This window comes from Hevea brasiliensis, chromosome 17 (genome assembly GCF_030052815.1).
Source record: "Hevea brasiliensis isolate MT/VB/25A 57/8 chromosome 17, ASM3005281v1, whole genome shotgun sequence".
Taxonomy (NCBI): Eukaryota; Viridiplantae; Streptophyta; class Magnoliopsida; order Malpighiales; family Euphorbiaceae; genus Hevea; species Hevea brasiliensis.
Window position 1 is genome coordinate 8,571,831 of NC_079509.1, and position 23,533 is coordinate 8,595,363.

The 23,533-nt window shown below is 32.1% G+C and overlaps 2 protein-coding genes across 2 annotated transcripts; one reads left to right on the forward strand and one right to left on the reverse strand.

Annotated features, from left to right (window-relative positions):
• Positions 1-580: 580 nt before the first annotated feature.
• On the reverse strand, positions 581-2,449 carry LOC110642576 (transcription repressor MYB6). The gene is made up of 3 exons (XM_021794667.2): positions 2,063-2,449; positions 1,832-1,961; positions 581-1,739 (listed from the first exon to the last, which is right to left on the reverse strand). Exons 1-3 carry the CDS (start codon positions 2,193-2,195, stop codon positions 896-898), a joined length of 1,107 nt encoding a protein of 368 aa, XP_021650359.2. The 5' UTR covers positions 2,196-2,449; the 3' UTR covers positions 581-895.
• A 15,710-nt stretch (positions 2,450-18,159) lies between these two features.
• Positions 18,160-22,839, forward strand: LOC110642591 (histone deacetylase 6). Its single transcript, XM_021794691.2, has 6 exons — positions 18,160-18,916; positions 19,733-20,173; positions 20,283-20,425; positions 21,420-21,510; positions 21,609-21,748; positions 22,531-22,839. The coding sequence occupies exons 1-6, from the start codon at positions 18,374-18,376 to the stop codon at positions 22,580-22,582; spliced, it is 1,410 nt and encodes a 469-aa protein (XP_021650383.2). The 5' UTR covers positions 18,160-18,373; the 3' UTR covers positions 22,583-22,839.
• The last annotated feature ends 694 nt before the right edge of the window (positions 22,840-23,533 follow it).

Genomic DNA, 23,533 nt, shown 5'->3' on the forward strand with positions numbered 1-23,533 from the left:
CATATTCATTTTATGATGGAATATGCATATATCCACTAAAGCTAGCACTAGAACCAAATTAAGATGACTAATGACTGCTTCTAGACCTTGCATTGTTAGTCTGGTTGACCCTTGCTGTTGCCTCTTCTCTCTCTCTCTCTCTCTCTCTCTCTCTCTCTCCCCTTCCAATAATGGTGAGGACAGCCAGCCAATTTTAGCCTTTTGGAGGGACTCACCAAAATGCATGGAGGGGCCTGGCGTAGCAGCCGGATCATATGCTGAGAAATCAGCATCTTAGATATTATGAGCGTAGGCCCAGATAATTTTGTTAATTAAAACTCTGCCAGCGATTCCAAATATCGCAATCAAAACCTACCCCACCTTTCTCTGATTATATTCACATTCAATTAATGTTGCACACTGTGCTAATATTATCACAACTGGGTTTCTTTCTGCATCAATCAATTAGAAATTTTTTTTTTTTGGGTGCGCAAGTTTTCTCATCTTAAAATGTTTTGCCTTAAGCTGGAAAAGGACAGACATGAAAACAGCATCATAACTGCGCATAATTATGATAATTAGTTAGACAAACAGCGAAAGATTAAGACCACAAAATTAGTTTTCACTCTTGAAATTTTCAGTACATTATTTCAACTGTTCTGGAAACAAATTAATACAGAACACCAAGTACACAAGAAAATGAGAAAAAAAGGACACAGATAATTAAAGCCAAAGAAATATCAGCTTAGTCTTTTTCGATCTTCACCTGGTTAATCAGAAAAAAAGGCAAAAAAAAAAAGATTCTTTTTCTTTTTTGGAAAAAAATATATATATCAAACACTCCTGTACTATCAACATCTCGTATATTTGTTTAGAGAGAGAGATATAGGGAGAGGTAAATGAATGAATTTACAGTTCATATCTGGTGGAAGACATCAAAATTTGCTCCGGTTAGATCTTCTGACAGCGACGTTAACGGATAGCTACTGAAATCTATTGAATTCTGAGGGTGAAGCTGCCCTTCTTGCCATGGATTCGGCCTCAATTCTTCCGTCTTGATCCCGTTCACCGGAAACTGAAACACCGAGTCTATTTTGTTTTCGGCTTCCCACGAGAAAGCTGCACTATTCTCCACCATACTGTTCATCTGATACCCTGCAGTGTAATTGCTTATGTTTGAACTGTTGCTGGAACTTTCTTTGGCCTCATTCAAGAACATAGAACTCATTCTTGAAGCTGAATTGTCTGAGAAATCTGTACCACTCATGCTTCCATGGTCGAAACTTGTTAAACTTGGCATTGAAGTAAATGCAAAGTTTGAGCTTGTTTCGAATTGGTTTTGATCAAAGGGTCTGAGATTTGGTTGCTGCAGACCTGGAATACTTGAGTTATACCCACCTGGCTCAATTCCTGCTGAGAATTCAAAGTAGGATAATGGATAATAGGCTTGCTTGTTCATGAATTGCTCTCTTGAAGTTTCTGTTAATCCATTGCTATAGTAAGTCGTATCGCTAATGAGAAATGTTGGCTCCTGTGTTGTCGAGTTTGATACAATTGGTAGCCCTTTAGACTGCGGTATTTGCAATGATGCCTTATCTGTACAATTCTTCTCCTCTTTCACTTGCAGTGCTTCGTTTATTGGCTTGTGGGTTGTTGGGTCTATACCTTGCTTCATGAGTTTCTTCTTCAAGCAGGAATTCCAAAAGTTCTTTATCTCATTATCTGTTCTTCCTGGTAACTGTGCTGAAATTTGAGCCCACCTGCAATTTCAAATCCAGAATAGTAATATACCCATTATTTCCATTTCTATACCAAAGATTAATTACGTTCTTAACTTGATAACAAGATATACCTGTTACCCAAAACTTCATGAAGACTGATTATAAGATCCTCCTCTTGCTGTGAGAACATTCCTCTCTTAAGGTCAGGTCTCAAGTAGTTAATCCATCTGAGCCTGCAACTCTTTCCACACCTTTGAAGGCCTGCACGAATCAAACAGTAAACTTAAGATTATTCAAGAACCAAGATTGTAAATTAGACGACAAGGACCAAAAAAAAGTACATCAAGTGGATAAATTATTACCAGCTAGCTTAGGAACAGAACTCCAGCAACCAACACCAAATCTAGTTATGTAATTGTAAAGTTTCTCATCTTCTTCAGGTGACCATAAACCTTTCCTTAATTTCTGCTTTAAGCAGCAAGAATGTCTCCCCATTTCTTGCTTAAAGATTTAAGAAAGAGGCACAACAATATCAGAAGAAAACTTGAAGCAGCAGCCACAACCCACTAAGAAGGAAGGTCCTCTGATGATATTAATATATAGAAAGAGAGAGATAGAAAGTATGAGAAGTGGGTGTATTTCTACGGTGTACAAGGAGAGAAATGAAGAAACATTTTATGATGATTTAAAGAGAAGAGGACTAAATCATACTTAGGATTCAAGTTATGGAGAGAGAGAGAGAGAGAGAGAGAGAGAGAGAGAGAGAGAGAGAGGCTGAGGAAGGTGAAGCAATCAAGTGGGTTTTACGCAAATCCAATGCTGCTTTTGCATTGGACTGGATTGATTTTTAAGATATCTCTACCTGTAGAAAAATCAAAATTAACAAAAATATGGTTGATTTAAATGAGAACAACTCTGTAAAAGTGTAGTCATGAGTAAGAATACAGTGACAGATTTGTGTCCTCAAGCAATAATAGTCTAATTTATGGGGGTGCCTTGTAAGTCAAACCTCATGCGTCCACATTAGATAACATCTTCCAACTATTATTGCAAGAAATTATCTTCTTTAAATTACAAAAACTCCCCTAACAACATTTATATATTCACTTTGTCCGCCATATTCTTCTTAACTTTTGACATATGTTCCTCAATTTTAATTTTATTTACATTTTGATCTTGTGGTTAACTATTTGTTAATCAACCATTATAATTATAATTATAATGTGGAAAAAAAATTAACGGGGTCGCTTTCCTTCAGGAGAAATTGCAAGGCGATCAAGTTCATAAATGGAATTTCTCATGTTGCCAAGCTAGGCTAGCTATAGCAGGTAACCTACATAAGAAGTTTCCATCCAGTAGGTTGCTCATTCTTGCTTTCCACTTACTGTAAAGCACCCCATTGCATTGAACTCGTGTAAAAATTTATATTTAACAACAGCAATAATTAATCCCGAAAAAAAAAAAACTAATATATATATTATTTATAAGGTCATATATATATATATAAAGGCCGCCGACACTAGTCCTTCAGAGATGGGTGGCCCCCATGAGTAATACAGTTTGACTCTCAAGGAAATAGGAGGAGGATATATAGTACCAAAAAGATTTAATTAGAAAAAAAATATAGTGAAAAAAGAGAAATTAAAAAAATATATATATATATATTTTCTTTTGATGTTGTGTTCCTTTAGGAGTGGCCTACATATATATATATATAAGGTGCGTATGTGTTTGGACCAAAATGAAAAGGTTTTCTCTGAAATAGACAGAAAATGTTTGAAAAACGACTCAACTATGAAAATGAAATTTGTAATAATCTAAAACCATGAACCACATGTTTTAAATATAAAAAAAATATATATATATCTTTTTGAAAAAATTGTACTTCCAAATATGCTTGAAGATCTTGCTTTGAATCATGCATCCAAGTTATTTAAACAATTATCACTCTCCGTCCACCTTAAGTTATGTATTATATGGTCCATTTTCCATCATTGTTTATTACTAATTAGTGTGTGTATATATATAGATGGTTCATTTTCTTACTTTATTGTTATTTATGCTTCATTAAAATTACAACTTTATTGTTATATATTGATCCATTTATTGTTATATATTAGTGATTTTATTGCTTTATTAATCACAATGTTAAAAAATTAAATGTAGATAAAAGTAGTAATATATATGTTGATGACCAGCGTCCCACATCGGTCAGGAGTCGAGGGGTTTTATCGCTTATAAGCAATAACATCTGCTCTCTTTCCAAGAGGCATTTTTTTTGGACAAAACCCCTCTGAGTCGCTGTTAACACCAGCCGTAAGAACAATACCTCGGAAGCGGGACCTAACTCATAGCGTGGGTCTAGCACATCAACATTGGCGCCATCTCTAGGAAACATTTGCTTGTTATTATAAAAAAAAAAATAATAATGTTTATTGCTTTATTAATGTTCTTGTCACGGCATGATGAGGGCATAAATTTGATAAACCTTTGTAGGGAAGAATAAGAAAAAAATAATAAATTTCGAGAACGAGATCATGAAGGAATCTGTAGATTTGAGAAAACAAAATAAAAGAAGAAACAGTTGTTCCTAGAGATAGTAATTGTTTGATTATCTATACACTTCTCAATTAGTTTGGTAGTTAGTCATTTGAAATATTTTATAAGAGAGTCAAATTTCAATTTTATTATAAATTAAAATATATTTATCATTAAATTAAGTTTGTAAATGCATTCAAAAATTTTAATTTATTTAAAAATATGTGATTGGATAACTGACAAGTGATAAAAATAACTTGTGGAATATAATCTAGCTATTTAATATTATTATTAGAATTATGGTTAAGAAAAATATTTTTTTAAAATGTTAAAATTAAATTTAATATATTTTAATAACAAAAAAATATATATATATTTTTTTACACGAATGGAATATTAAAAGAAAAAAGAAAAACGTACAGTTTTAAATTAATGAGAAAACTACAACTTCACTAGTCTTAAACATGCATTTTTCTTGAGATATGAAGATATTGAAAAAGCATCACTAGAATTAGGTAACACAACCACCGAAATTAAAAAAATAAGATAATCAAATAGAGTATTAATTGCTATACATAATTTTAATTTATATATTATTATAGATAATCGTTAAATTAAATATTTATATTTATTGTATATATTTTAATTAATTTTATATAAATTTTAATTATATAAATATTTATATAATAAATAATTAGATAAGATAAAAGATAATATAATTAATTATTATATTTAAAAGAAAAAAATGATAAAATAAAAAAATTAATATTTTTTAATATAATAAATAATTTTAAATAAAAAAAATTAAAAACAACAAATAAAAATTAAACTGAGGAATACTATTCAATATTTAAAGAAGCATTAGCTTAGAGCACCGAAAAAATAATGTAAGCTGTGAATGGAAGAACTCCACCGATGATTGGAACCATTAATACACGTACATATACATATATATAAATTCATAACCGACATTGACAAGCAGGACATTCTTTAAATGCAACAATTATTTTTAAAAATTATTTATTTCTTTTTTTTTTTTGAATGTCTTCGAAATTACGTAGCCAGCTTGACACACCCTATCAACTCTCTTCTATCTCCATCTTTTTTTTTTTATATATATATTTTATTTTAATAGGAAAAGTCCATCGTGCCATCCTTGGCTGCTTTTGAAGAAATTATTACATCCATCAATAATAATAATAATAATATCATTTATTCATATAAATTAGATTTTTTTTAATTTAATAAATTAAATAACTCGATAAATTTCTATCTGATTAACAAAATTTATTTATTGTGATTTATAAAAGAAATTATAAATTTGAATATAAGAGATCAAATCTCACTAATTAAATGAAGATCGAATTTGTATAAATATAAAATTAACGTAAAAACGTAGATGTGAATTATTGAAATGGGAAATAATGATGGGACATGAGAGGATCTTGGGTTACACGTGAAAATTAACTTGTCGGGATGTGAAAGAAAGGGTGATATCGGAAGCGGTGCTTTGTAAGAAAACGAATCCAAATAAATAATGTTCGTGCATGAACTAATTAGTTGTTCATCTACAGAAAGTGTCTATCTATTGTACATATATATATATATATATATATATATATTCATCAACATATTCAAAGAAACAGTATTTAAATAATGTCTAAACTAATTAATTAATTAATCATTCAGTAATATATATATATTATAAAATTTCGCTTTTACCCATTTTAGAGGTTAACCTAATTAATCAAGTTTATGGTCTGCCATTAAGAAAACTGCTTCCAGAACCCAATACATCCATCCATAAATTATTTTAGAAAAATATTAATAATTAAATTTAAAAAAAATCCAAAAAATATGAACTAATTCTCACAATTATTAATATCTGTTTTTGTAATAATAAAAATAATGGTAAATTAAGGTTTTGTAGTATTTATTAATTAATTAAGGGCGGTTTGCTTCTTTGCAGGATGCAAGAGGCAAATTGGCATACAATTGACATGATGAAAATGGCATGGGTAAATTAGAAGGGTCCCATTCCATTTAGTTGTTAATAAATAAAAAGGGTTGCTTATGCATAGCACCATTGTTGTTAGGTTGTCAGAGTTTTTGTCAATGATAAATAAAGCTGGATTAAGACTTTACTTTACCAACCATTTGTTTGTTATTTTCAACTAATTTCTCATACACCATATTAATTAATTAATTAATTAAAACCCACTACTCCGCCTCATATATGCTTTTATTTTGCTCATTGCTCTCTCCCTCCTTCCCTCTTAATTTCTTGTCAACCAGTTTCTCCTATTCTTGAGTTTGCAAGTCAAGTTTCTTTTAATTATCTCCTAACCAATTAGATATTAATTATTACAATCCCCGGATTGAGTTACGTAGTCTGCTGAAGAATGAACGGTTGAACCCTAGCCAGCTGCAATAAGATCGTTGAACCTTAATTATAGAGAGTGGAGAATAAATGTCAGCACATAGCGAGGCGAGGGTCCATAAAAATGATGAAGGAAACGTGGGGCAGTGAAGAATAGCAGTGCAATGTACAGACATGGTGAGGAGTCGAGTCTGTCTAATCGATCGGCTCTCGAAATCACCCATTGTCTGCACTAATCATAATTAATCACTCTGTCTTGGAATTGGACATTTTCTAATTCTAGCACTGTCACCTTCATTTATACATAAATATATTAATACTAATTATTATATTAGCATTTTAGCAACGACAAAATTATTTTTTTCTTTACCCATTTGAGTGCTTTGTTTGCCACCTTCATTCATTCATCCCCCTCTGTGTTTTCCACAGCATAATAATGATTAATTATTCAAAATTTACATAAATTATTCTTAATAACAATAGGAATAGAAATAATCATTCTTAATCAATTCAGATTAGAATAATTACGGATTAATGTTAGTTATTATAGGTGAGCTTCGGTTTGATTTAATCTAAGCTTTATTTAACTATTTAGTAAAAATTTGAAAGATAATCAAATTTAAATTATCAAGAATTTGATTTTTTTTAACAATAAATTTAGTATAATATTATTTTTAATATTAGAATTTCGCAATAATACATAATATATATAAATAAAATAAATATCCCATTTAGCTTAGCTTAATGCAACAGGGACAGGTATAGTCAATGGATTTCATAATTATTTGTTGGTGTGCCATGCTGTATTCTTTATGCCTTTTCAAATTTTAGAGCTTGTTTGACGCTTTTAAGTGATTTTGGAAAATTTGTGGCCTTGAACATGCCCATAAGAAATAATTAATCAAAATTTATTTTAAATATTTCAACATCCTGTAATTATTATTTATTTATGATTTATATTTATATTTTTTTTATTATTATTTTCAAAATCCTGTAGTTTTATTATTTATATTCTTGTCAGAAAAATAAGGTAAATACTGACAGAAAATAATTGTAGTGCAGTTGAACCATTAGCCTGGGATTATGACGTAACTAAAACTAAAGCTTATGTGAGGAACAGTGTTTCCACTATGTGTGTGTTGTGTTGAAAAGGAGCAGGCATTGATATTTCTGGATTAATAATAATAATAATAATAATAATAATAATAATAATAATAATAATGTAGTCAGAAATATCATGAAAATTGAAAAAGCATTTTCAAGAAATAAAAAGTAATCGAACCACCTTATTAATTCAATCATTTTGATCGCTGACCACAGATTAAGATATGTTCAATCTCCATTATATACTTAATGCTTTTAATCAATTAATTAGGATTATGATTGATTGCTCTCTTAATTTAATCCATTCAACATGAGTTGGCGCAGTTAAAAATGAACTCATTGGATTCACAATCGTAAAATTTTTAAATTTTAAAAATATGTTTTACTAAATAATTTACCATGACCTAATTAAGTAACAACTATACGTCAACCCTTATATAGAGAGAGAGAGATGTTTTTCTTCACTGGACCAAGAAATGTATAACTTCATAACAAACAAACAAATATTATTAAATTACAAATTAAAAATTATACATTTTTTACTGTTACTGGTATCTAAAATTGTACATGAAAGTACGGTGTGTGCTATACAATGTACTATTCTTTCCTAAAATATCAAATATGTTGCACACTTTGACTAATATCAGTATCTTTCACGTACGTTGTGTATCAATCAACTTTAACTTTGGTGGTAGGTAGTATAAATAAATTCTATAAAATTTTATAAAATTTATTTATAAATATAAAATTTTAATATTTAATTTAAATAAAAATTTATTTAAAATTTTTAATAATTAATTTTATAAAATTTATCATAATTAAATTAAATTTTATAAAAATTAATAAAATTTATAAATAAATTTTAAATTTTAAATAATATATATTTTCACTGATAAAATTATCTTTTTTTATATATTATTTTATTTTTAAGTATAAAATTTATTTTATTTCAAATAAATTTCACATTTAATATATATATATTAAATATATCAAATAAATAAATTTATTTATAAATAAATTTTATTTATTTACAAATGAAATAAATTTGATCATTAAATTAAATCAAACAGCCTCTTAATAGTATTAGACTCTTCTGTTACTTTCCAACTTGAGTGGGGAAGCCAAATAAACCATGCAAGAGTTGCTATGTGCAACCTGCCAGACAGAGGAGGATCTCCCTAAGACAAACCGTTGATGCAGCAACCCCGGACACCTAAGCTAAGCTGATATATTGCTCTCTTGCCTGGGAAGGAAAACCAGACAATATAATCTATATAATGCGTTCCTCTTAAATCAAAATGATGAAAGCCCTAAGCTTAGAACAGTAGAAGGCAATAGTAGACCTACCTTGCAGAACAAAAGGGCAAATCTTTCAGGGAAAAACTATGGAATGGGTAAAATAAAATACGAAAACAAGAGAAATAAGGAAAGGAACAACAAAAGAGATGAAAAGAGGGATTTACCGCAGGTGGAGAGGCCACCGACAGTAGAGAGAAGAATCCCAATTTGGGTTGCAGGGAAAACGATAGTGAGACAAAGGGGTAAAGAGAGAAAACGATGGTATCACCCATGAAAAAAAAATATATATATATATATAATTCATAGAAATAATTTCTAGGTCTCTCCTCACCTCCCGATTCCCAATAATTGGAAAAGAAAAAAAAAATTATAGAGAGCTGCAAAAATTTCGTGGACGCAGTAGCGGTAGGTTTCATCTGGTGATAATTGACGGGTGCAGAAATGGGCATGAGAAGGACAGCTGAAAGTTAATTACTTTGTATGGTAACGTGTGTATCCATATTGTGGGACAATAAATAAATAAAAGAAAAATACAAGGAGGAGAACTACAGACAGTAGGTGAATAGTGATGGGTGTGGAAAGTACTGGTATTTTCGTACAAAGGCATTGTCGTTTTCAGAGTTGTCAGCATCAACCAACAATAAGGCTTACTTTTCAAGAGATTATCATCACAAAATAATAGTAAAATTAAAGCTTTGGAAAACCATTCCTTTTCCTTCATCCTTCTCCCTAATCATTACATCCTTTACCTCCCTAGCTCTTATTTCTTTCTTTTTTTTTTTTTTATGTATTTATACTTATGCTTCTTAGGCCACTCCTTTTTACTTTTCACATTTGCCCCAATACAACCTATAATCCCATTTATTTTGCTTTTTTTTTTCAATTAAATTTTATACTTTTAATTTTATGCCGAATCCCTTTTAAATTTAATAATATACACTTCACACAATGAAATTATTGATAATAATTAATATACAAAATCATTTTATTTTGATTATTTCTTTTTTTTTTATCCCTCTTTTCTAACTCTAATCTATGATCATTCATAACCACTATATTTATGAACATAAAATCACTACTTCTATCAAATTAATATTATCCATCTATAGCTGTTAAATAAAAATAATTGATGGTCACAAATTATTAACCGAAGACTGCGTTATTTTCTAATTTTAGAGAGGGAACTTTTCTCTCTTTCGTTTTCCTTTTCTTTTCAAGTTTTCCTTTTCTTTTGAAGTTTGGCCTTAATATTTGTAGGTCTTCCTTCACCCATCCAAGTAGAGGGAACTTCCTTCCTTTTTTAAAAGTGGGTTTTTCCTTCCTACTTTTGAGCAATGTTGTAAATAAATAATGAGTTTGTGTTTCATGGCAGATCGGACAATTTGAAAAGGAATTTCTTTAATTTGCCTTGTGTTGTTTGTGGCTTGCATACAATTATGAGACTTTTTGGTGACGGTTTGTCAGTGATGTGAAACCAATATCTCTACTTCAGAAATGACGGGTTAACATTTTTAGAGGTGCACTATCTCTTGGGAATGTTACTAATGTCATGCTCTAGGCAACCAGGCCATTGGCCTAAGAGTAAAAGAGCTCTACCTCAGCACCCATTCTTTCCTTTTAGTTTCATATTTGTTTTCGCCATAGTAGATGGCCTATAAATCGTTTGATGCGAGGGTTAAGCCGTTTCATTACTTCTTTTTCTCCTTTTACTTTGGTTAGAAGAGGCTTTCCTTCCTTGAGCTTCTTTTGTTGTCTTCCATGGCCGCTCTTGGCTCGGTACTCTTAATGGTCTGACGACCATTTTCTTTCCAACTTTGTGTTGGAGATTATGGTTTAGAGCCACCCGCTCTAGGGTTTCAAATTTAGGGACTATTGGCTTCTTCTTTTTTCAGGCTAGATGGCTTCTCTTTGTATGTGAGCTATGTGCCTTATTGTGTAATGTTGTTTGAAGCCTATTAATGAATTATTATCTTTCCATAAATAAAAAAAATAATTAATTTGTTTTACAAATAAATTAATATTTGAAAAAAATAAAATGTTTAGGGATGTATTTAGTTTTGAGATTTTGACTAATATCTCAAGATTCATTATTTTTTTTTTTAACCTTTTCATGATAATAAAAATAATTAATATTTTCAAAATCCAATTTAAGTATATGATTAAAATTAAAAATATTTTAACTATCGAAACGTCACATCGAGAGTTTGAAGATTTATGCAAATTGATACAACCTTGATAAAAAGTAAACTTCATATATGCATCAAAAGGTGAAGGCACATTATGGTCCTTCCTTCCTATGGAAGGATTTATCATATTAGTGGGATATGTCTAATCACATAATTGCCAAAGTTAACTTAAATTTTGGGCTATTAACTTATGTCAACTCTTGAATTAAGATGCACAGTTAGAAGATTCCATGGTCCCTCTTGAGTACCATCCATGCACCCAATCCACTACCTTTTTAAGTCAAAAGTTGCAATTAGAGTGCCTTGAGAAGAAAACCCCCTTCCTTGTCTAATCACATTGCCCCCTAAGAGATAACCCTGATTAAAGTTTCATGTCTCCAATTGATAACAAATTAAAATCTCTGATTTGACACCATTATAATTAACTCCAATTTTTCTTCTTTATTTCCAATCCAATTCTCTCCCCTTTCTTTTAATTTGTAAAAGTTTGAGCTGTGTATAGTACAAACCCGACGCAATTTTAAGTTTTTCCCAGAAAGTAGAAGCTTTGAAATTTCATGGTTCTAACGTGGGACATGTTTTTCAGGGCTCATCAAAATGTTCATTTTCAGGAAAGGACTACGTAGCCCTTGTAATGCTCTTTAGGATTTGCCGCCATAATTGACGTTTTCTCAGTCCGTGATAGCTCTGTCTATAATAATATTTTTTTTTTTTTTTTTTTTTATTGTGTGATGAAAAAAAAAAAAATATATATTTATATTTTTTTTTTTTATTATTTTATAGATTCATTTTTATATTGTATATATATATTATATTATATATGTATATATTTCATTTCATTTCATATTATTGAAATGGGGGCGGTGGAGGGGGGTGGGGTTGGTGGTCCCTAAAAAAAAAAAAAGTGGGCTCTCTTTAAAAAAAAAAATATATAATTTATATATTTATTTAAATTATTAAAATATAAATTTTAATAACTAATTTTATTAATTTATTTCTAAAAAAATTTAAATTTAAGAACAATAATTTTATTAAATTTAATATTTAAAATCGATTTTAAATATATCTACATATTTAAAAATTTAAAACCTAAATTTAGTTTTTTATTATGACATTTTAACTCTTTAATAAAACATTATTATAAAGTTGACATTTTAATATTGTGATTGTCTTTCAATTACAAGAATTGAACGATAAGGTTATGTTTGGTATGGTTATACTTGATTACATTGTTTACTAACACAAAAAAATTAACGTAATAAAATGATAATTATATAATATAATTAACTATATTTAAAGTAACGTAATCATTATTACATATAAAAATGGATGTAATTATGATTACTTATTTTAATTTTTTTATTTATTATCAATACTATTACTGTCCAATCATCACTATTATTACCTTCATTATCCTTACTCTGTCACCACTACTACTACCAACATCATTATCCTATTATTACTATGACAATCACTACTATTACTACTAGTACTACCACTACTACTTAGACTACTACTACCACCACTACGACCTTACACTTGCCTCTACCACCACCACTATTTAACTACAAATGTCGTTACTACCACCACTACTTAGCAATCATTAACACTCGATTACCAATCATTACAACTATTATCACTTATTGTTAATACTATAAATAAATTAAATATTAAAATAAAAATTATCATTACATTACATTGTCTATATCTTTATTTTGTAATCAAATATAAAAATGTAATGATAATTACATTATATTACATTATAATTTTGATTATATTATATAATTAATTAAATTATATTACATTACGCTCTATTAAACATAATCCAAGTTAGTAATCATATGATATAATTACTTATTTTTAGTTCAATTTTAGATTCAATAGAAATGCGCACATCATTTATAATTGGCCACATTTGCCATTTAATATAAAAATTTTATTCCTAAGATTTTGTTGAACATGAAATGATACGTGCATTTAAGGATGCACATCAAAATTAATAAAATATATAATTTATAAAAAAATAATATTAATTATTACATGATAAAAATATAATTTATAAATTTTTATTAATTACAAGAATTACAAGATTATTTAAATTTTAATACCTTCATAATGAATCCTATGTCGGCACTGTGTGAAATGGCTCTTAAACATTTGAAACATGTGTATGTTGAAATCATGAATTAATGAAATTTTATTGATTGGGATTGACTCGTAGACTACTTTAGCAATCAAATCGGTCTAATTGCAATATAATTTTCTTGCCAAATAGCATTTTCAGTCTTGAACACTATGAGCATTTAGCAAGAAAAATAAATAAATGTGTATTTAATTTTCCTACCCATCTCTTTCTTTTTTTTTTTTTTTCTGTATAAGGTGAAATTTGTTGCCATATAAGGGTGCAGGATACTTCAGGGTCTTGTCTCGTGTACTGTAAAGCAAAAGGTTGCCGACCACAAATATGAAATTAATTTTCTTTCACTATCATTTTCTTTTTCTTATTTTCAATTTTGGCGATTTCTTGTTTAATTTTGTATGGCTTTTCCTTGTCCCATCAAAAAATGAAATAATAGAAAAAAAATTCATGTCTAATTAGATTCTTTCTTTATATACACAAAATCAATTTCATCATGTTTTTTTTAAAGAGAATATATTTATTTACTAGTCGACATATATTATTTTCCTAATGAATTGATATCATGAATATGCATTGTCTTTTTCTCTCAGTGATGTCTCTCTTCTCAATTTTGCATTTTACTCTTTTATGACATCAATTTCTTAGTCATGTGTGCTAAATTTTAATTCTATTTATAAGACTAAGTTTATCACTTAAAAATTATTTTTGATTTCGATACTTCACAGTTTTAGAGACGACTTCAGTATGAAATTTAATAACTTATAATAAAAGATTTCGATTTAAAATTTATAAAATGGAGTGAGATTATAGAAAGAAGAGAATATGTTACTGAAAGAGGGAGACTCACCACAGCAACATCCTATATGGGCCAAAATTGTGGATTTTTCATGAGTGGTGGGCTAAATTAAAATTAGGCGGAGTAATTGGAAGAATCATTCAATTTTTGTGGGCTTTATTAGCCTTTTGGAGTAATTTGGAAGCACAGAAGATGTGATCAGCCTAGACCAGATCCAAGATGCCCCTTTGCAGATGGCTGATTGGGCCTAACGCAGTGGCTTTTGGGTTGGAAAAATGGGCCTGGAGGCATAAACAACGCGACCAAACCTTCTCAAATATACCATACAACAGGTTTTCAAATAGTATTCTTGAAGATAATGATAATATTTTATCAACAATTTAAAATTAAACGAAGCAATAATAATACGCTTAATATATATTTTTTCATTAAAATCGATGAGAATTAATTCAATTGATACATTTTAATATGCGTTTTCATTAAATTAATAATTTGAGTCGTACTAATTTTTAACTTTATAATTTACATATAAACTCTATTATAATCTTTTAATGAGATTGGTAATATGCCTTACCCTTATATTGAGAGGGTTTTCCCTTACATGAAATTTATATATATATATATATATATATATTTTAAAACTAGCCCTGCAACATGATTAAATCTTTCATGTTTTGTATCATCCGAGCAACTTTTAAAACCTTGGATGGATGGATCTCCTTAAAACCAACTCAACTCAACTCAACTAAGCCTTTATCCCAAAAATTTGGGGTCGGCTATATGGATTCGCTTTTTCCACTCTGAACGATTTTGGGTTAAATCCTCAGAAATGTGTAATGCTTCTAAGTCTTTCTTTACTACTATCCTCCAAGTCAATTTATGTCTACCCCTTTTTTTCTTTCTATCCTCTAGCCTAATGTGCTCTACTTGTCTAACTGGAGCCTCCGTATGTCTACGCTTCACATGACCAAACCACCTCAATCTCCCTTCTCTAAACTTATCTTCAATTGGCACCACTCTTACCTTTTCTCTAATACTTTCATTACGGACTTTATCTAGTCTAGTATGGCCACTCATCCACCTTAACATTCTCATCTCTGCAACTCTTATCTTAGATGCGTAGGACTCTTTCAGTGCCCAACACTCACTACCATATAGCATAGCCTGGTCGTATGGTCAGACGGTAAAATTTTCCTTTTAATTTATTGGGAATCTTACGATCACATAAAACACCCGTGGCACGTCTCCACTTCAGCCATCCGGCTTTAATCCTATGACTAACATCCTCCTCACATCCCCCATCTACTTGAAGGACTGAGCCTAGATATTTAAAGTGATTACTTTGGGACAGTGCCACTCCATTCAAACTAACTCCTTCCCTATCACCAGTTTGGCCTTCACTGAACTTGCAATGCATGTATTCTGTCTTCGTTCTACTTAACTTAAAACCCTTTGACTCTAGAGTACTTCTCCAAAGTTCTAGCTTCCTATTGACTCCTTCTCGTCTCATCTATCGAACAATATCATCCGCAAACATCATGCACCAAGGAATACTCTCTTGTATATGTTTCAGTTCATCTAAAACTAATGTAAAAATGTAAGGGCTTATGGATGATCCTTGGTGTAATCCAATTGAGATCGAAAAATCTCTTGTGTCCCCTCCCACTGTGCGCACAATAGTAGTTGCTCCTTCATACATATCTTTCAATACTTGTATATACCTAATAGATACCCTCTTTTGTTCTAACGCATTCCATAAGACCTCTCTTGGAACACTATCATAAGCCTTCTCCAAATCAATAAAAACCATGTGTAGATCTTTCTTCCCATCTCTATATTTCTCCATCAAGCTTCTAATGAGAAAGATCGCTTCCATAGTTGAACGAGCTGGCATGAAACCAAATTGATTGAGAGAGATAGAAGTATCATGACGTAGTCGATGCTCCACAACTCTCCCACAACTTCATAGTATGGCTTATGAGTTTAATTAAACTAAAGTTTGAGCAACTTTGTATGTCTCCCTTATTTTTAAAAATAGGTACTAAAATACTCTTCCTCCATTCATCAGGCATTTTCTTTGAGTTTAGAATCTTATTAAATAATTTAGTTAACCATGTCACTCCCATATCTCCCAAATACTTCCACACTTCAATTGGTATTTCATCGGGTCCACAGGCTTTACCTACTTTCATTCTCTTAAGTGCTTCCTTTACTTCTAAAGATCTAATCCTTCTAGTATAATTTACATTCTTTTCTATTGTTCTATAATCTATATTCACGCTATTTCCATTTTGACTATTATTAAAGAGATCATTAAAATAATTTCTTCATCTTTCTTTAATGTCCTCATCTTTCACCAACACTTTTCCTTCTTTATCCTTAATGCACCTAACTTGATTGAGATCTTGACATTTCCTTTCTCTACTCCTTGCTAATCTATAAATATCTTTCTCCCCTTCTTTAGTTTCAAGTTTCTCATATAACTTTTCAAAGGCCTGTGCTCTTGCTTGGCTAACTGCCTTTTTTGCCTCTTTCTTTGCTATCTTGTACTGTTCATATGCCTCATTATTATCACATTTAGGTAATTTCTTATACCATTCCCTTTTTCTCTTCACTGCCTTTTGTACTTCCTCATTCCACCACCATCTCTCTTTTGAGGGTGGTCCATGTCCTTAGACTCCCCAAGTACTTTTCTAGCTACTTCTCTAATCTTTGATGCCATCTGTATCCACATATCATTGGCCTCCATATCTAGCTTCCATACTTCGGACTCAAGAAGCTCATTTTTGAACTTCACTTGCTTTACTCCTTTGAACTCCCACCACTTTGTTCAAGCTACACTATTTCTTCTGACCTTACTTGAATTGTTCCTAAACTTGACATCCAAGACCACCAACCTATGTTGACTTGTTAAAGCTTCTCCTGGAATGACCTTGCAATCCTTGCATAGAGCTCTATTTGTCTTCCTGGTTAAGAGGAAGTCGATTTGGCTTCTATGTTGCCCACTTTTGAAAGTCACTAAATGTGACTCTCTTTTTATAAAGTAGGTATTTGCTAGTATTAGGTCGTATGCCATAGCAAAATCCATGATGCTTTTTCCCTCCTCATTTCGACTGCCAAAACCAAAACCTCCATGAATATTCTCATAACCTTGCCTATCACTTCCTACATGTCCATTCAAATCTCCACCAATGAAAACATTCTCTTCATTCGGTATGCTTTGCATTAAATCATCCATATCTTCCCAAAACCTTTGTTTACTCTCACTGTCTAGTCCTATTTGTGGGGCATAAGCACTAACTATATTTATTGTTTCTCCGTCTAGTACTAGCTTTACTAGTATAATTCTATCTCCTACTCTTTTCACAGCTACTACTGCGTCTTTCAATGTCCTGTCTATGATTATACCCACTCCGTTCTTGTTTCTCTTCTTTCCGGTAAACCACAATTTGTACCATGAATTACCCACTTCCTTACTTTTCTCTCCTACCCATTTAGTCTCATAAATGCAAGCAATATTCACCTTCTCCTTTCCAAGGTATCCACAAGCTTTATTAATTTTCCTGTAAGTGATCCAACATTCCAAGTACCAACCCTGATCCTCCTCCTATCCTGCTCCTTCCTAATTGGTCTCCTTCTATGATATATTCTATTATTTTCTATGTCTATCTTGTGTTCTGTTCCACTATTTGTTCTATTATCTGTCTTATGGACTAATTTCTTTACCCACACCCGTCCATGATGTGGGAACCCTTGCTCACTTAACACCACACCCGGGTACCGGCATGGCGCGTCGCTTTCGGTGAACGCCCTACACCCTTGCATATTTATCACTACACCCGGGCTCCGATGTAGCGCGTCGTTAGTAGAGGACGCCCCAACGTTTATATCATTTGAATCCATATCATAGGGTGTGACGAAATTTTTACGCTGGTTGTCACCTACCGCAACCCTCCTCCTTTATCCGGGCTTGGGACCGGCTAAGCGTAAACTAATTAGGCGGCGGAGTTATGGATCTCCTTAAGACCGCGGATATAAAATGGTAGATCAAGAGAGCACACAGTTCATATAAAGTGAAAGTCCGAAGTCCTTCATTTAAAAACGCAGCTTTCGCTTGTTAAAGCTTTCCCCTGCCGCCGACTACGACCCGAGACTTAGCACATCTGCTCGACTGCTCTCTCCCTCCTTTTTTCTAAAGAGGGAAACTTTTCACCAAATAGGGCTTTGCTAATGGGCGACACAACCGGTGGTGCTTCTCTTCCGTCCACCGGCACCGACGCCAAGAAACGCCGTGTGACCTACTTCTACGAGCCCACGATCGGTGATTATTACTACGGCCAGGGACACCCAATGAAGCCCCACCGAATCCGAATGGCACACAATTTGATCGTGCACTACTCCCTCCACCGTCGCATGGAGATTAACCGGCCCTTCCCCGCCGGTTCCGCCGACATCCGTAAGTTCCATTCGGACGACTACGTCAAGTTCCTTTCTTCGGTGTCTCCAGAATCTCTAGCGGATCCCTCGCATAATAGGCATCTCAAGAGGTTTAATGTTGGGGAGGATTGCCCAGTTTTCGATGGGCTTTTTGGGTTCTGTCAGGCGTCTGCCGGCGGCTCGATTGGGGCTGCTGTCAAGCTCAATCGAGGTGATGCTGATATTGCTGTGAACTGGGCTGGCGGTTTGCATCATGCCAAGAAGAGTGAGGCGTCCGGGTTTTGTTATGTTAATGATATTGTGCTTGGGATTCTCGAATTGCTCAAGGTTCACAGGGTAAGGGTTTTTTCTTCTCCTCTTCCTTATATCTGGATTTGGTGTTGTTTTAGGTGGGTGTATTGAGATATTCGTCTTTACTTGTTTATGGGTTATGGTCTTGTTATTGATGGATGTATGCACTGTTTGTTAGTCATCAAGGACAGTGTAAGAGTATTCTACAGTTGCATCTATGTTCTTTCTCTTTTTATTTGTTCTACTAAAAGCTTATTTGCACTAAGCACTATCTTTTGCCATATTTTCAACTATAATTTTTATTAGCATTTGTGAGGCGTACAAGTTTCTGTAGTTGCCTATAGATGCTTTTTTGTATGTGTCCAGAGAAGATGGAGGGGGTTGTTGAGAATGGTTGAAGCTGGAGAACAGAATTTAAAGTTATGTGGTACCGACATGTGGAATAAATTTGAACTTCCTTTATGAGGCAGTAAGCATTAGCAAAAATTCTATGGGTTGGAATTAGTCAATTGGGAATAGAATGTTAATTTTTCGTGTTTTTGACAAATGCACCTTGAAATTCATAAGTTTCTTTTTATGTCAATAGGATTTGATGAATGGTGGAAGTCCTTGAAATATCTGCACATTTTCAATTTTTGCTGACATGGAATGTATTTTAGATTTCTGTGTTTAATGTGCCTCTTGTTTTTTGTGTGATCACATCGGTTTGTATACTCACTTAAGGACATTTGTTTTGGGACCTTATTGCATGTGTAAGTTGTCTTTTATTCTGTTTAATTTCTAAGATATGTATATGGAATTAAAACTGTTGCATGTGACAATCACTTGATTTTTTGCTTTTTGTTTGAATTTACTGGGCAGCGTGTCCTGTATGTTGATATTGATGTCCACCATGGAGATGGTGTTGAAGAGGCGTTCTATACTACTGACAGGGTCATGACAGTGTCCTTTCATAAATTCGGAGATTTCTTTCCAGGTACTGGGCACATTAAGGACACTGGTGCTGGGCAAGGGAAGAACTATGCCCTGAATATTCCATTAAATGATGGGATGGATGATGAAGGTTTCCGCAGTCTGTTTCGTCCCATCATCCAGAAAGTCATGGAGGTTTATCAGCCTGATGCAGTTGTTCTTCAATGTGGAGCAGATTCATTGTCTGGTGATAGGTTGGGGTGTTTCAACTTGTCTGTGAGGGGCCATGCTGATTGCCTTCGTTTTCTTCGATCTTTTAATGTTCCTCTGATGGTCTTGGGTGGTGGTGGGTATACTATTAGGAATGTTGCCCGTTGCTGGTGCTATGAGGTCTGTCATTCTCTTCCTCCAACTTTCATCCTCCCTCTCTCTCTCTCTCTCTCTCTCTCTCTCATGTTAATTCTCTTTTAAATGAAGTGCCTTTGTTTCTTTGCCACAGACAGCAGTTGCAGTGGGGGTGGAACCTGATAATAAATTGCCTTACAATGAATACTATGAGTACTTTGGCCCAGATTACACACTTCACATTGAACCTCCGAACATGGAGAACCTAAATGCACCTAAAGATATGGAGAGAATAAGGTGATTTAGTTTACTGAATTATTCACTTATAGTCAATATTACTGTTAGCACTTTTCAAAATTTTAAAATAAAACTTTGATTAGTGACACTTGTATAACAAAAAATGTTTTATCCCTGATATCCTTTATTGACTAGTGGTAAACGATTATGTATTGTAACTCAATTTATTGAGATGCTTCTTAGCTTACCAATGAAATAATATCATTTTGGTGAATGACAATGGTTCAGAATGATGTACAACTCTATAGTTTATTCTGCCTTTTCTTCCTGTTAGAGTCCATGTCTATAGAAGTTGGAGTCAAAATTATGTTTAAATGGACTGAGATCCTACTTCTTTGACATTTGAAGCATGGCACATGGCATGCTTTGACTATGCATTGTACAGCTATGATACTTTCGAAGGTTTTTGTCTTATGAAGCTTTGCATCCCCCTTTGAGAATACAGAATTAGTTCCATTTGCCATTTGAATTTGTAGTCAACTATAGTCTTATTTTCTAATTGAAAATCTCAATGCATTGCCACTACTATGTCTATCATTTCTTGGAGGATAATCTAATCAGAAATATCTGTCTGATAAAGTGCTTCCACTTACCTTTCTGTAAAAGACTTCCTGCTGCCACTTTGCCTTAATATTTTCTAGAGCCGATATGTGGTTACCCTTTTGAAAAATGAGGAGTTGGAGTTGGAGTTGTTGGGAGATTCTCCTGCTGCCTGCTACATGGGAAAACATTATTTTTTCCCAGTACATACATTTGTCCATGCATTATATTGCTTGCGGACATTTACTTGAAAACTTCAAACCATAACATTAAAAACTAACTCCAATTAACATGGTAAAAATCTCTCTCATGTGTAGAAGTGTGCACCAAAAAGTTGGCATAGATAATGATGTCTCTTAGAAATTTGCTATACGTTCTTAATTGTCCAGTTGTTTCTTCTTGTTATTTCTGGCTTGTACCCTTTTGTTTGACAATTGTCAACATACTGTTTCAGGAACATACTATTAGAGCAACTTTCTAAGCTGCCGAATGCACCCAGCGTGCCTTTTCAGACAACACCATCCACTACTGAAGTCCCAGAAGAGGTTGGCAGGCCATGACAAACAAAATTTCTCAAGTTATTTCATAGATATAACTTCTTGACCATATCTCTCTCCGTTGATGGACGATTCATTTGATGCAGGCTGAAGAGGACATGGATAGAAGACCTAAACATCGCATATGGGATGGTGAGGATTATGGGTCCGATCATGATGAGGATGAGAAGCTTCGACCTAGAAGTTTGAACATTGATGGTCATACTGTTGCAAAAGATGAGATGAGGTAATATTTTCTAGTTCTATTTTCTTAACTTGGGAAATCATCACACTTCTTTGGATGATGATTCTGATGTGGTCAATCCATTAACATATGCTTGCATAATGTGTGGGTTTTACTCGGAGGATAGAAATATAATATGTGAAGTTGGGATTGATATATGTAACGTAATTTTCTTCTTCAATTTGTCCAGTTTCAAGTTTGTTATTTTGTTGTGGACGCATTGTGGAACCCTCGGTAAAGCTGGTTGAATTATTATTATTAGATATTAATTCTTGTTTTAATTAAGAGTTATTTCCTTTTCAGAATTGTAATCCCTCTTATACGTGGATTGCTATTATTATTAAGACTTCTAATTCTAGTAGAATGTTAATAAATATTGTGTAAACCCCTCATAAAAGGGGTCACTTGAATTAATAAAATTAAGCAGAACTATTGAGTTCTCAATTAATAATAAATAGCAATCCTTGTATAAGAGGGATTACAATTCTGAAAAGGAAATAACTCTTAGTTAAAACAAGAATTAATATCTAATAATAACAGGAAGTAGATCCTGAAAATTCAACTAGCTTTGCCAAGGGGTCCACAATGTGTCAATAACATATTCTTTCCTTCACAGCTCGTGTGATTATTTGTGAATGAGGGAGAAACTGAGAATTTGGGAACAAGGGAGCCACTGAGAGTTATAACATGTATAAAATGGTCAACTTGAATTGCCACATTGCAACTTTAATTTTTAGACATTTCTTACCCGGTCATCTAATTTATAAATGTTGATTTTTATTTAGGGATTATTCAGATGAAATGGAAGACAAGAAAGAAGAGCATCCACATTCTTGAAGCATGGAACTGTCTTCTTTCATTGCCTCAGTATCTTCTAGATATCTTCTAGACACACAGATATCCCAGCAACAACAGAGCGCATGGTTCCAAGACATAAAATTGTTCTTATATAATTATGAGGAAGCATAGAGTAGGTCTCACAAACAGTAAGCTGCCTTTGCTGCCACCATATTGTTTGAAATTGTATTGTCATAGGATCAGAGACTTAGATGTGATATGTGAACATTATATAAATATGATTCACTTTTTTTTCCTCCCTTGGTTTCTGAGGTCTATTTTGTTCTGTCATTTATACGACATAGCATAATTTGTAATTTTTTTAATACTTGTACGACTTATTTGTTTATAATGGAGAAAGAACAATACAATTAATTATTGGTAAAAGCTCAAATCTGTGCATATACTTTTACATGAAGTTCAAATAAATCAATAATACAACCCTATAAACCCAGACCATCAAAAGGGTATGTTCGGTATTATAAGGATATGTTTTTTAATATTAGTTGTTTTAGTAATTATTAGTTATTTTAATAATTGTCTATTTTTAATTGTAATAGCTGTTGGATAGTTATTTATAAAGTGATTTAAAATAGAAATGTTCGGTATTAGTTGTTGGATTAACTTTAGTACTTTTTCAACTTTTAATAGCTAGAAAGAGTAATGTTTTATAAATTATTTTCTTATACCGAATATTATAGTATTTTGATTTAATCAAAACACTAAATATTACCTAAAAAATAGAAAAGACCTAAAAAAAACAACAAAATTTAATAATTTAAATCTACAACATATTAAATATTTAAAATCAACGACCCAAACCACATTAAAAATTCAAAACCTTCAACATAGAGAACACATTAAAAAATTTGAGAACACAATCCATTAAAAAAAAAAAAAAAACCTAGAATATTTTTCAGAATACATCAAAAATTAAAATTTTCTCTACCC

Coding starts and splice junctions, on each gene's coding strand:
- LOC110642591 (XM_021794691.2), top strand. CDS start 18,374: ATGGGCGACACAACCGGTGGTGCTTCTCTTCCGTCCACCGGCACCGAC. Junction 21,511..21,608: donor CTACTGAAGTCCCAGAAGAG/GTTGGCAGGCCA, acceptor CATTTGATGCAG/GCTGAAGAGGACATGGATAG. Junction 21,749..22,530: donor GTTGCAAAAGATGAGATGAG/GTAATATTTTCT, acceptor ATTTTTATTTAG/GGATTATTCAGATGAAATGG.
- LOC110642576 (XM_021794667.2), bottom strand. CDS start 2,195: ATGGGGAGACATTCTTGCTGCTTAAAGCAGAAATTAAGGAAAGGTTTA. Junction 1,962..2,062: donor TTCTGTTCCTAAGCTAGCTG/GTAATAATTTAT, acceptor TGATTCGTGCAG/GCCTTCAAAGGTGTGGAAAG. Junction 1,740..1,831: donor CATGAAGTTTTGGGTAACAG/GTATATCTTGTT, acceptor TTGAAATTGCAG/GTGGGCTCAAATTTCAGCAC.